The sequence below is a fragment of the Mesitornis unicolor genome, unplaced genomic scaffold (assembly GCF_000695765.1).
Source record: "Mesitornis unicolor isolate BGI_N332 unplaced genomic scaffold, ASM69576v1 scaffold6434, whole genome shotgun sequence".
NCBI lineage: Eukaryota > Metazoa > Chordata > Aves > Mesitornithiformes > Mesitornithidae > Mesitornis > Mesitornis unicolor.
The window spans coordinates 392-13757 of record NW_010177928.1 but is presented as its reverse complement, the minus strand read 5'-3'; the positions used below and the strand labels follow the sequence as shown (position 1 = coordinate 13757).

Genomic DNA, 13366 nt, shown 5'->3' with positions numbered 1-13366 from the left:
CGTCAGGTGCATTGTGGCTGAAACTGAACCCCCATCCTCCTAGCAGACTGCCCTTGCACTCTGATTAGTGGGAACATTAATCGGAGCACAGCGGTGGTTAGGACCCAGCGAGAGCCTGGAGAGGAGTTCGGAGGAAGACAAGCAATGTAATTTAAAGCAGACACTGTTCCAAATAAGGTTATTTCCCTGAAAATGCCTTCGTTATGAAGTTACGAGTGAGCCTGTTGGTGTCCCGAATGGGTGAGCGTGAAGCTGAAGAACAATTTCTTCGGTACCAGGACTGAGCTGTTTTTGAGGAGCTGGATATGCTTTTTAAAGAGATGACAAGCAGTGTCTGGGGATGCGAGAAACCCTTAAAGCAAGGTAAATATGGCATAAGCACTCTTTTTAACCCTGAAGGCTCTAACACAGCAGCAAAGAGTCTTGTGTGAAAAAGGATCATACCCTGGGGAGCTTGGTTTGTGTTTTGTGTATTCTCTCACATTTAACTTCTCTTTGACACAGGGGAAAGTCTCTGTTAATTGTCTAAGCTGTAACAAAAATTACCTTTGGGGAAAATTTGTTAGCTATAAGCAAGATCTATAAAGTGGTTTCAAGGTTAATATGGTAAGAGAGATGGAGACAAATATCATTTTGGAGTGGGAACATGGCAAACTGGGATAAAACCCTAAATCTTTCATGATTTCAAATGTGTCTTAGGGCAAATCAGTGCTCTCCTCTGCCTTTGCCCTTCCATCTGTTAAGTGGATATGCTGATGTGGTTTGGGTACCATGCTTTTTTCTGGATCCTAAAGTATTTGACCCACTTAAGAAAATTCCCTGGGTGTGTTACACACTGATATCACCTGCATTTTTCAGCTGTGGATGATGCTGGGTAATTTTGAAGTACTATGACGGGAAGATCCATCCAGCCCTGAAGTATGCTGCGATTTGTGTGGGAGCAAAGTGGCATCAAGCATGAAGCTGCTTCAACTCTGGAAAAGCCTCAGAGCAATAAAAGCTCCTTTAGGCCGAGTTGTTGCTGCAGCTCCCAGCTGTTCTTGTACGCTGTGGTTAGAGACAACAGTGCCAGCAGGCAGGATTTAGTGGTGATGGTAACACCAAGGGCAATGGAGGTCCTGTGAGCCATGAGCTCACATGAGGAGTGGCTTACTCTTCTCTGGACGGTGTCCCTGTGGTCTCACAGTGGAAGAGACCACCACGTTCTGGTGCTTCAGGGTGTGACAGCCACCTTAGAAGCACCTTGAGGGACTGCATCCTTGCTTACTACAGACCTGCCTTACACAGCAAGCCATTAAATCGTGGGGTTGTGTTCAACTACATCAATTTCCCAGTTGCTTTATAAACTTATAATTTAGTTTCAAAGTATGTTAAGACCCTGGATTGTGTCAGGTTTGCTATTTAAAAGCAAAGGGACCATTCTTTCCACTGGCAGTGTGATGAGAGAGGATATCGCAGGCTATACGGGATGCATGCTGTCGATCAGGGTGGTGCCCTGTTGTGAGTGATATCCATGGAGATTTCATGAGCTTAATTCATTGGATTTAAACAGAAATAATTTCCATTTGAGTAAATCTCTGCTCTGAGTAAATCCTTGCAATCATCAGTATGTTTGTCTTTTCTCTCAGTTCCAGCAAACTAATACTTAAATGATAAAACTAATTTTCTCCTCCTTAGAGGAGGCACCTACTCCTCTAAGCCTGGGGAATGAGGAACAGAGAGGGAGCAGCAGAGATATTACATATGTTATATCAGGAATTACTCCTTCCGTAGGATGATTTCAGTGTGTTTTGTAAATATTTTAAGGGGTCAAGAATGAACATTCTTGGTCTTGTTTTAGTGGAGGGGAGCAGACTTCTGATTCTGTTGTCGAGCACTGCAGATGAACTCCAAGCTCTTTCACCTTGAGGTCCCAGATAATGATCCATCACTGTCTGTTTCTCTGAACTGGAATGAATATGCAATCTGAAAATAGAGCAGTTGTGGTCTAAACCTCCACAGTTTCTCCTTTTCTAGTGCTCAACTCTTTTCTCTGGTTAGAAAGTGGAAGGATAGTTCCCACAGTGAAGCTGTTGGCATAGCTGTTCAGCAATTGCCATTGCTGAGTGGAAGCATGGCCATCAGATGCATCCCTCAAACAGTGACTAAGCAAAGGATCCTCCAACCAGCTGGGTATGATCCCATCTCTTTCATCTCCAGCTTCCTGATGCTCTGTGTGTGGGAGCCACTGAAAAACATTACGTTAGTGACGATTTTTGGTGGCACATGCGTATGGGGTTGGTGTGCGCTTGGAGCTTGTTAGATACAGGCTTGCTGCTGGAAAGATTTAAGAGCAGTGCTAGCTAAGCACTGCTGCAAGGCTTCCGGTTGGGAGCTGGTGAGTCTTACCAGCTCTGGATGTGGGCAGGACTAGCTCAAATCTATCTGCAAGAAGCTATACAAATACAGACAGATTTGCCATGTTTACAACAGAGGCTGTCATAAAGAACCAATATCTGGAGGTTGTGTCAGTGGTGACCACAGCCAGCAACTTTATTAGTTTCCATCTAGAAATAAGCCATCTGAAGGATGAATACTTCCCTTGGTCTCATTCGCATTTTTCTCACATTGCCTAGTGACAGATCTCCCAGTGTTTTGCTCTTTTTTTCAGTTATTTCTATGTTGTTTTTTTCTGGAGTGCTTTCCAAGTAGTTAAACTCTGATCAATCCTATTTCATACAAATCCATACCGTTTTGTATCTGTCTGTTTTTAAGGCATCTGCTTTGAAATGTATTTAAAAGCTTGCCCATGCCTGAGATGTATAAAATGGAAAAATAACATTTGGAGAAAAAAAACTCAGTTCATTCCTTAAGCTGTTTATATTAACAAATTTGGATGAGTGTGTAACAGCTCTTTGACACTCTGGGATGAGAGTAGAAAATGCTGTAGATAGAAATGGAAACTGTTCCGAATGGATTGAGTGGCACCCATTCACTTTGGTCAGTAATTGGCACCCAGAATTCCAGCCCAGTTGAAAGTACCTGAGCTGCCTCTACGGGGAGAGTGAGGTGGCTCTGGAAGGTCTCGGTCTCGCTGGGTCTTCTGTGGTTGTGTCCCAGTGATGCCAGACACACTGCCCAGCTTGAGCATCTGGGCTTCTGGGCCTGGGTGTCATGTAGGTACCAGCTGAAATCACACCAGGCAGTCCCATGAAATGCCTGTGAAGTCCTCATATAAATCTCTTTTTCTTATAAGGCTCAAAGGGATGCAAAGGTAATAGGTAGGCCATCAGTGCTGTAGGCTCAGAGATGGGTTTATTGCACTGCATATGTGCTTTTCCACAGGATCATAGAATCATTTAAGTTTGAAAAGACCTTTAAGATCATCAGGTCCAACTATTAACATACCACTGCCAAGTCCACCACTAAAAGATGTCGCTAAGTGCTTTATCTTTTGAATACCTCAAGGGAAGGTGACTCCACCACTTCCCTTGGCAGCCTGTACCACTGCTTGAAAATGCTTTTAATGAAAAAAAAAAATAAAAATCTTCCCAATGTCCAATCTAATCCTCCTCTGGCACAATTTTAGGCTATTTCCTCTCATCCTATCTCTTGTTACTTGGGAGAAGAGATCATCCATGTTAGAAGATGACTTGGTGCTACCTTTCTTATGCATTGGCTGCTGTGTCGCATTTGAAATCTAACCATAATTACTTTTTCTTGCAGAACCATGAAACTGTACATCATCTTCTTCCTGGCAGTGGTGAACAGAGGGACCTCTAACTATCAGCCCACAAAGGGGAAATCCTGTGAAGTGGTAAGACTGTCTCCCTACTTGAGCTCCTTGAGATCCTGGATGAGGTTGGGACACCCCTGTTACAGGCACTGTTCAAACAGCTGTGGTCTCTGAAAAAGGAACCCCCCCAAGACCAGGCTCTACGTGATGGCAGAGGTGGGCTTTGCTGGGTTAGTGGAGGCTCAGCAGGCTGTTCGCAGGCTATGTCCTTGCTGCAGTGACAGCACATAAGAGGATGGGGAAATAAGGGTCATTATCTCCATTGTTTTCTGAAGGGGAGTTGGATAAAAGAAATTTGACCTGATTTTCCCAAAACTGTATAGGTATTCTCTGACTGAGACACAGAAAGATCTTAGACCTAAAATCAACCCCTTTATACCAAGCCTGAGTTTTTTGTGCTTTAAATAAAGTCTCTTCTGTGAAATACATCTATACCAGCACTTTTGTAATAACAGGGAGACTGACCTCCTCTGCCCTGACACAGCATGGCTGCCCGGGGAGCTGTACCTGACTTCAGCTGGAGGTAAAAGATGTGGCAAAGCCTCTTGCTCCAGTACAGAATTTACTTCTTGAATTTTTCAAGCACCTGGTACAGTATTATAAATGTTATTCACAACTGAACTTGCTCCCTTCACCATCCAAATGCTGCTGACTGTAACAGACCATTTAAAAATACTTGTCTTTTTTTTTTTTTAACGTTGAGGCTGTTCAGCACAAATCCTTGAAAATTTCCAAAATAGGGAAAAAAAATAATATGCTAGCTGTACACATCTCCCTTATGGGACTCATTCCATTCCTGCCCACCCTGCTGTATTGCAGCACTTCCTGAATTCCAGAGAAATTAAGACCTAGTATATATATAAAAAGATCTTGGGAAGGTGACTGGGTGGCTCAGTGCACTGCCTGGAGAGGGAAGACTGATGAAGCCTCTGTAAATATGACAGCTTGGGTCCCATGTATCATAGTCACATGAAAGTGGGGTGGGACATGCAAGAATCCAAGCAGATTTGCCCCATCCCATTTCTTGATTGGTCACAGATCAGGCTGATTGCTGAGAAGTAAACACATGTTTGTTTCCACCGCTCCACTGTAAACTGCTTTGATCAAGCCAACAACCCAAGGCTCTAGGCAAAGAGGCTGGGATAAATTTGTCCCCAGCAGAAAACAGGCTGCAGTCGGGGGCTGGGACGTTCATCTGGTATAAGTTAACAGCTCAACATCATTAATGTTGATGATGCTGTGCTCCTCTTCCTTTGCTGGGTGTTTGGTCCAATGGAAGGAGCAGGGTGTAAATCCAAACACATTTCCACACAGATTGAAGAAATATGGAGCTACTGGATTAGCTGATGGGTCCATCAGGAGTCCCACTTACTTCACATGATGATTTTCCTTCACAGCCTTTTTACTTTCCCTGTGCTGCCACCTTTAGAATAGCAAAGGCGCAGAAATGGAAACTTTCTAGCCCAGATCTGCTGGAAAAGACATGAGTCAGAAACCTGTGCCCCCTCTGGCTCACTGCTAATGCTCCTGTCATTGAACTAAAGTCTTGTAGAAGAGGATTTTTTAGAAAGTAAACAGCCCCTATGATACTCCTGAGACAGCAGTGAGCTACACTGGTTATGCAAGTTACTGCACATCTGCCCATTTGCAAGACAAGGCATAGCTTAAATGTCAGGAAGTTCTTCCTAACTCGAGGAGAGGGGCTTCCACTAGTTCATGTTTTACCTCCCAAAGAAAGATGTTTCTGATTCATATTAACTGGGAAAGAAGGAGCTTCCAAACAATTCATAGAAAGTAAGGGGTTTTAGCAAATTACACATTATCTTGCAGTGAGGTTGTGCAAGAACACGTGCATAATAAGTCTGCTGGCAAGTGGTACCTGGGCAAATTGCTAAGATTTGGTTGTGTAGCTCACAGCCTCTGCCTGGGCAGCTCTTCTAGAGCGTGAGCATGGACATTGTGCAAACATAAGTCACTGCCAAGAGGCTCCAGCCCGAAGTCCTTGCTTCAAATGCTCATGAGTTGATACAGGAAAACATGAGTGGGGGCTTGGATCCAGCTGATCTGTTTGTAGGGCTCTTACTAAGGTGGATGACACTTTCCACCCAGTACTGAGCAGTGAAGAACTGGAGTCAGAATCCAACTGATGCTCAGCTTTTGAGCTACTGGTTCATTTTTTCACTAGCACCTGAATGGAACCAAACACTGAAGAGACCAAGTGCTCCCCACCCTGCAGTATTTCTTGTCAATGGACTTCAGATGAACTGGTGGCAGCACTGGCAGAGATGATGAAGTCAGAACATGAGACTGGCAAAAACCTCTTTTCCAGCCTCAGGCTGCCAACTCACTGGGCTATGGGATGGGAGGAAGGGAGATACAGGCGAAACAGATGCTGTTTGCTCTGTCCCGCTGAGACATGCTTCAACTTTTCTTCCTGATGCTGATGAGAATGAAAATCATGCAGTTTGAGCCTTGAGGGAGAAAAGATGGTGCAGAACAGACCAGATAAGAAATTCAGTGAGGATCAAAATAGTCAGTGAAAAGGAATGAAAGTTTTTAAAAAATGAAGAGGGAAATGTTACAGGAACACATGGCAGACAGTGGGAGATATAGATTTTATCAGTTCCTTTTATCACTGGGAGGGTTCAGTGAATGCAGATTAAGGGCCCCATCGTGCAAGATACATGCTGAACTGGGACTGACCTCTTCCTCGCTGACTTCAGTGAAAACCAGCTGCTTGGCAGCAATGGGAGCTGGATCAGGAGTTTGCTGAGGTGCTGGGTACCCAGAGGGAGTGGAGGGTGCTCAACACAGGTTGAGATCTGGCTCAAAGTGTGGGAAGAAACCTGGCATTTCCCTTAGGCTGCAATGCAGCTGCTCCTTTTCACTCTGGGCTTTTGCATCCTTCTGTCCTCTCCCTCTTCCACAAACCAAGCAAGAAGAGACCTGCTCTGTTATTTGGGCCTCGGAGATAAGCCCAACTCCATGCACATTTTGGCTCAAAATGAGCAATTCTACAGTGGGTTTGCAGGAAAGAAATAAAGTCAGAGAAAACCAGAGAAATCAGAAAATTCCCTTATCTTTTTTTTTTTTTAAATTTGTTTAGCTGGAGGAGATTTGAGTGAGCTGGAGGGAAAAAAGGAAGGGGTTCAGATTTTAATAGGTCATTTCTTTGGGAAAGATGTATCATGGGAAGGATGGCAGAGCAGCCTGTGTATATCTAGAGTTTGGATGAGCACTGACTCTTCTCTGGCACATTTTTGTGCCGTCTCCAAAGCTCACATGATGCAAAAGAGATTCACAAAATGCTGACTATTGCCCCAATTCTCCTAAACAGACTTGCCACTTCATTCACCTAACGTTCACTCAAAACAGTTGTTTTTTAGTATTTTTCACTTTTAATGTTTTGTTAATGTCTGAAAAGCTTTGCGTCATGGAATCTCCATGCTTCTCCATAGAAGTTAAGATTCAACTGTTTTTTCCCTTTCTTTTCTTTCTGATCTTTCTACGAACAGTACATGACCCAGTCACCCAAATACATTCATAACAAGAGTTTTCCTCCAGTAAATTAAATGCTGCCTAAGCCTTTCACATTCCACTTCCTCCCGCTGCTGTATGTTCTCCTTAATAACAAAATGCAGCTTGACATTTATGCAAGGATGTTCATATTCATGTTTCCAGTGTTCCTTATTAACACACACTCTAAATTTTGCTCTGGACACAGATTCAGTCCTAGATGCAATTTAAAAGATTTGCATCTAGAAGTTGAATTTCACTGATCTGACACTTGAGAATTTTCTCTGCCTTGCTGCTGAGAATTGTACTGACCCTCACTGCACATAACAGCTTTTTTCCTTTCAAAAGATGGCTTTACATTATTTTTCTCTTCACTGGTGTCTTCTGTGGGTGTTTTCATAAGGTTAACTAAGACATGGCTAAAGGAAGGCACAGTGAAATATCTGAGGGTGTGACTAAGGAGGGAGAGATGGGGTTTGTGCCATAGGATCCTTATACATTGCTTTTCTAGTAGGCATCTAGTAGGCATCACATGTAAATAAACCTCTCTACCGTGGTAAGTCAGAAATGTCTTTAAAATAAAATGAGTGCTGTTAGATGCAAAGAAGCTCTAAGATTGTTTTACTTGCAGTCTGAATGCTCAGAGAAAATAGTGTGATCAGTGTTTCAGAAGACGGATCTGCCTGGATGCTGAATGCTATATTCTTTATATTTCATGCAAAGATGTTTTTGATTTGTCATGTGACAACCTCTTTTCTTTCTTTTTCTGGCAGGCAAACTTGCAGGCATTTTGCCATAACAAAGACCTTAACCAAATCCCCCGTGAGCTCCATCTGAATGTAAACAAAATAGATCTGTCTGGAAATCTGATTCAAAGCATCCCTGAAAAGTCATTATCATTTTACAGTTCCCTCCAGTGCCTGGATTTAAGCTCTAATCAGATAAGCTTCATCACGCCTGGAGTTTTTGCACACATGACGAGTTTGCTGGAAATAAATTTAGCCAACAACCACTTATATGAGCTTGCTCAGAATGGGACAGAGGGGATTGGACTTTTACCCAAGGTGGAAGTACTGGACTTGTCCCACAACAGTCTGTACAATGGGATGACTGAGTATTTCATTAAACAAGCTCCAGCACTGCGGTATCTTTCCTTGGCAGACAATAGTATTATAATGATATCACAGAAGATGTTTCAAGGATCTCCCAATCTTGTGGAGATAGATCTTCAGAGTAATATCATCATGGAAATAGAAGAAGGTGCTTTTGAGACTCTAGTGAACCTTTCCAAACTCAATCTCTCCATGAATTCAATTACTTGCATCTCTGATTTCAACCTCAGGCAGCTGGAGATACTTGACCTTAGCAGGAATAGCATTGAGACCTTCCACACCACAATGTCAGATGATGAATATAGCTTAAGATGTTTAGATCTGAGTGAAAACAAACTGCTTCACTTCCCAGTCTTCCCCCAGGTAAATAAACTGGTAACTCTGAATTTATCAAAGAATTTAATCCAGCTCACTGCCGAATCCACTCATAATAAAATGGACTACATGGAAAATGAATGGCTAGATGCTTCTTTTCATCTTCTTGACCAGAAGCAAAGTAGAAACAAAAGTTCTCTTTATTTATCCCAGCTTGTATATTTAGACTTAAGTTATAATGAAATCAAATCCATTCCGGATGATTTCTTTGAATCAATGTTGTCCCTTCACACTCTTAATCTCAGTAAAAACTGTCTTCAGGCATTTGCAGTAACTTATGACAGTGCATTGATCTCCCTAACTGTCCTCGACTTGAGCTACAATGCTTTGCAGAACCTTCTCCTAGATGCTGGCACACTGTCAAATTTGAAGGAGCTCTATATTCAAAACAACCATCTTCAGACCTTACAATTTGATATCTTCTCAAGTCTTCCTAGCCTCAGGCTGCTTAATCTACAGAGCAATAATGTCAGCCTTTGCAGCATGTACTCAGGATTAGCTAAGCAAAGACTTGCTGGAGAGGAAAATGGTTGTGTGTCGTTTGTTGACTCTTCTACTCTCCAGTACTTGTACCTGGCAGACAACTTGCTGAGCATCCTACCAGCGTACACTTTCTACAAGACACCTCTGATAGTCTTGGATCTCTCCATGAACCCAGGACTGAAAATAGAAGTTAAAGCATTATCAGGACTGGAAAAGTCTCTGGAATATTTGTATTTACATGGCAATAGCCTGATAGATTTAAATATTGACTTGCCTTGTTTTAGTCACCTTAAATATTTAAACCTCTCTGAAAATCAGCTGAACTGGCTGCCTAAGTGGGGTAGTGACTCTCCACTGGAAGTTCTGGACCTACGGAACAATAGGTTTAGTACATTACAGAACAGCAATATTTTAGCATTAGAAAATTCCCTTAAAAACTTGTATCTCACTGGCAACCCACTCAACTGCTGTGGAAACATCTGGCTTTCATTAATGATCCAGAACAAAAATGTCCAGATCCCCAACGTGGAGCACTTAATGTGCCAGCACACTCAGAACTTCGGGTACCAGGAAGAAATGTACATTGGGAACATTAGACCAGAAGACTGTGAAAAAGAGGATCTGAAGAAAATCAACTTCCTTATTATATTAACATTTGTGTTGGTTTTATCTGTGATCATCATTGGTGTGGGTTCATTTTTTTGCTTCCGCAGGCAAAACTTTAGCCAGCAGTTTAAAGCATAGGAACACAAAATGCCTTGAAAACCGAAGAAGTCAGGTGCTACACTGCTGGTGTTTAGAAATGAAGGGAAAAATTCTCATCTTTCATGTTTAACTGTGGATTTTAAGATGGTTTCGCAGTGACCCTGGACTGCACCACTCTAGTGCTCTGGGTTGCAGGGACTGAAAGGAGAATTTGCCGAATTTTGCACTTGCTTCATTCTCAAGCAGATCTGCTTAAAAAGTTTATACTGTGGCAGAAGAGATCACAGTAAAACCCTGCTGTTCTTCTGATGTAGATGTGATTTTTAGAAAGAAAAAGCCCTCCAAGGTCTTGAGTCTTTTCACTAAGCTCAGAGATACTTTGTGATGACACCTTCACAAGACATTATGCAAATTTAGCATTGTAGCTGAATCACCTTTTAATGACAGTCATTGATGACATCAACTGAATAGGAAAGCACTTCTCAAAGTTAAGTGCTTTGAGCTGAGCTGTGGTTTTTCCTAACCGGTTAGAAGTAACAGCTCCTAACCCTTCTCAAACTTAAATCATACAAGCCAATGCCAGGGCAGGCCAATATACAATTTTTCAGTCCTTGACACTGGTTGCAAATCTCCCATGACTTCCAAAACAATGAAAATTTAGCTAAAAAAAGAAATCACAGTTTGTGTCTATTGAGCTCATGGCTGCCATTTAGAAAATCCACAGCTGACCATGGGAACCAAAGACTTTGGTGGTAGGAACCTCTTTGAATACCTCCCTTTGCTTGTAGTACATCGCTGCAGCACTGGGGCAAGACACTCAAGGTAGATGAAGTTAATTAATCTTGGCACTTAATATCCATGAGGGATGTAAGAGAAATCTCAGGCATGATACAGCTGCACTATGCATTACCCAGATCTGCTCAGAAGGTCACAGGTCCACAGTTAAACTCAAAGAGGAGAAATTTACCCCTCGCGTGCAATACATATTTAACTGGGTTTAATGTGAAGAAATTCAGCTCTGGGGTGAACACTTTTTAAAAGAAAAATCTTGGAGAATGAGTTTCAGCCAGCTAACATTGGGCTGAAAAGTTTATATTTCTAAGGAAAATTGTTGGAAATTCACTGCATATGGTTTCAATGCAAAATAATAATGTATCTATTTTTAAAGGTCACAGGACATTAGACAGCAAAAAATAGTTTTAAAGATACCTGTGTGAAACAATAGACAGGGAACCTAGTCCTGGGCCTTTACTCAGATCAGATGTCTACTGTGTCTCCATAGAAAGAGATCATGGTCTAGAGGACTGGGTGCAAGAAAAGTTATGCAGGTCCTCATTCTGTGATGGTCATGGTCAACCTGTTGAGTTGCTAAAGGCTGACACTGACATATGTTATGTCCCATATCTGACAGCAAAGTCACCCTTTTGAAGTGAAAAGAAGCTCACCAACAGTGGGACCTTGACCCCCTAACTGGGTCCAATGGCTTCAAAAGGAGCTATATCAGGTTTTCTGTTAATGCCAGGAACCGTACATTAAGCCACATAAGAGAAACAGAGGTCAAACCAAAACCTCTCCAGATAAATAACTCAGATTGCTGCTTCACTTCTGTTTCTTCCAGCTAGTGAATGTCAAGATTAACACACTACAAAGAGATGTATGATTATATTTTTAAAACAGTTATGTGAGGAACTGGCTGGTAGTTTCCACTGTGGAATTTTGTACAATAAAAATACCTTTGAATTTTGTAAAAAGCACAGGGTTGTGAATATATTAAAGCACCAACTTGGAATGCTTCACAGATGAAAAGCTATGTCTTCCTATTTTTCTGTAGTGTTCAGATTCCACCTTAGACCATTAAGTTCTGGTCCTGAAGCAGGGACAGCTGCTCCATATTTTAGAGTACAACCAATGGCCAACAAGAAGATCTACTGCAACCATTTTCACAGCCAGCAGCAATAGGTCCTCATCTAATATCTGCGAAAGCCAACGTTACCCATTGGCTCATGCTCTCATTCTTGTAGGAGAATGCTTGTCCAGGGATTTGTTGGAAGCCAAATGCTGAAATTAGTTAGCTTTTCCCTTGGTGTGAAAGCGAGCCGATCTGTGTGCCCAGACACAGGTTAATTTAGCCACACACTGAGTTCATGCCTTTTGTTCTGAGCACAAGATTATATCTCCTTCTGAGAACCAGTATTAGCTTGGCTGCCATGACTGGAATTAGTTAATAACCTGATGACAGAGCCAAACCCATTTAATTAACGGTTTTAACACTGCTTTTGTTTGGCTCTACCAAAAAGGAAGCGCTTGTTATTACTAAACATCTGGGACTAATTAGACTTCCATTGACTTCCCTGGGAGCAGAAACAGCTTTCTCGAGGAATAAGCCTCAGGAGTGAAGTGCAGCATGGCTCATTTGGATTTCTCTGTTAGCAGCATAAGAAACTGAGAAGTGACATTAACCCACTCCAGCCAGTTCTGTTATTCTGGATGGGATGAAGTGTGTAAGGGAAAGAAAATTATGAATAAAAGAGCAAAGAGAGGGAAAACAGGGAGAAATGGGAGCTCTCCGTGATATTATTCCACCAAACAGGGGTACAACTCCTGCCTCCCCTCTCTTCTTCTGTGCCTGCAAGAAGCCCATGTGCCAAAATACCTGATCCTGCATCAAACATAGACATTACTCACACATTACACATCACTAGTTAGCCTCATTGTCCTAATTAGTTGGCATGAGACTGTTTTGACTGTGATTTTGTAACTTAAATTTACACCTTCATTCACTGCTCTTTCATAAAATCTCTGCAACTGCCTCTGTTGATGTTGCTAAGCCAGGGAGTATCTTCCTAGGATTCTGGGATACATAGTAGAGTAAGTGGATTTATGCAGTCAATGCAAACTTTTATTTTTAAAATGTTGCATGAAACAAGCAGCTTTCCCTCTGTCTGCATGGAGTGAGTCAATAGATCTCCTTTAGATATTTCTTACTACAGTTTGCTGTGGTTTATTCCCAAAAACAGCCCTCTGAGGTAGGATCAGGTAGATGAAAGTACTGGAAAAACTAGAAACACTCCCAGAGAGAGTCCCTAGAAGTTAAGCAAGCCATGACTCATGTTGGCCATCCATGGAAAGTCAAGTCTCAGTTTCCAAAGGCGTTGGCTTTTCCTGCAAAACCAAGGCAAAACAATACCCTAGCAGCATACTGAGACCCTGCTCAGCCCTGAACTAGCCATGGTGGATTAGTATAAAACCCAGTAAATGTCTTCTAATATTTCGGGAGCCCTGAGCTTTTCTGTTCCTATCTCTTCTCCATGACATTCAGTACCCTTTTACTTGTCTGAGAAGAAACAAACCAAAACCACAATCTGAATCCCATGTATCTTCACATAAGACAAAAAAATGT

General features: G+C 42.1%; 1 protein-coding gene across 1 annotated transcript; it reads left to right on the top strand.

Annotated features, from left to right (window-relative positions):
* The first annotated feature begins 83 nt into the window (after nucleotides 1–83).
* On the top strand, nucleotides 84–10005 carry LRRC32 (leucine rich repeat containing 32). Its single transcript, XM_010182272.1, has 3 exons — nucleotides 84–363; nucleotides 3706–3796; nucleotides 8065–10005. The coding sequence occupies exons 1-3, from the start codon at nucleotides 341–343 to the stop codon at nucleotides 10003–10005; spliced, it is 2055 nt and encodes a 684-aa protein (XP_010180574.1). The 5' UTR covers nucleotides 84–340.
* The last annotated feature ends 3361 nt before the right edge of the window (nucleotides 10006–13366 follow it).

Bases quoted from the DNA above. Each gene is read 5' to 3' on its own strand.
- LRRC32 (XM_010182272.1), top strand. From the start codon at position 341: ATGCGAGAAACCCTTAAAGCAAG. The intron at 364-3,705 runs GTAAATATGGCA...TTTTTCTTGCAG, and splicing joins CGAGAAACCCTTAAAGCAAG to AACCATGAAACTGTACATCA. The intron at 3,797-8,064 runs GTAAGACTGTCT...TTTTTCTGGCAG, and splicing joins AGGGGAAATCCTGTGAAGTG to GCAAACTTGCAGGCATTTTG.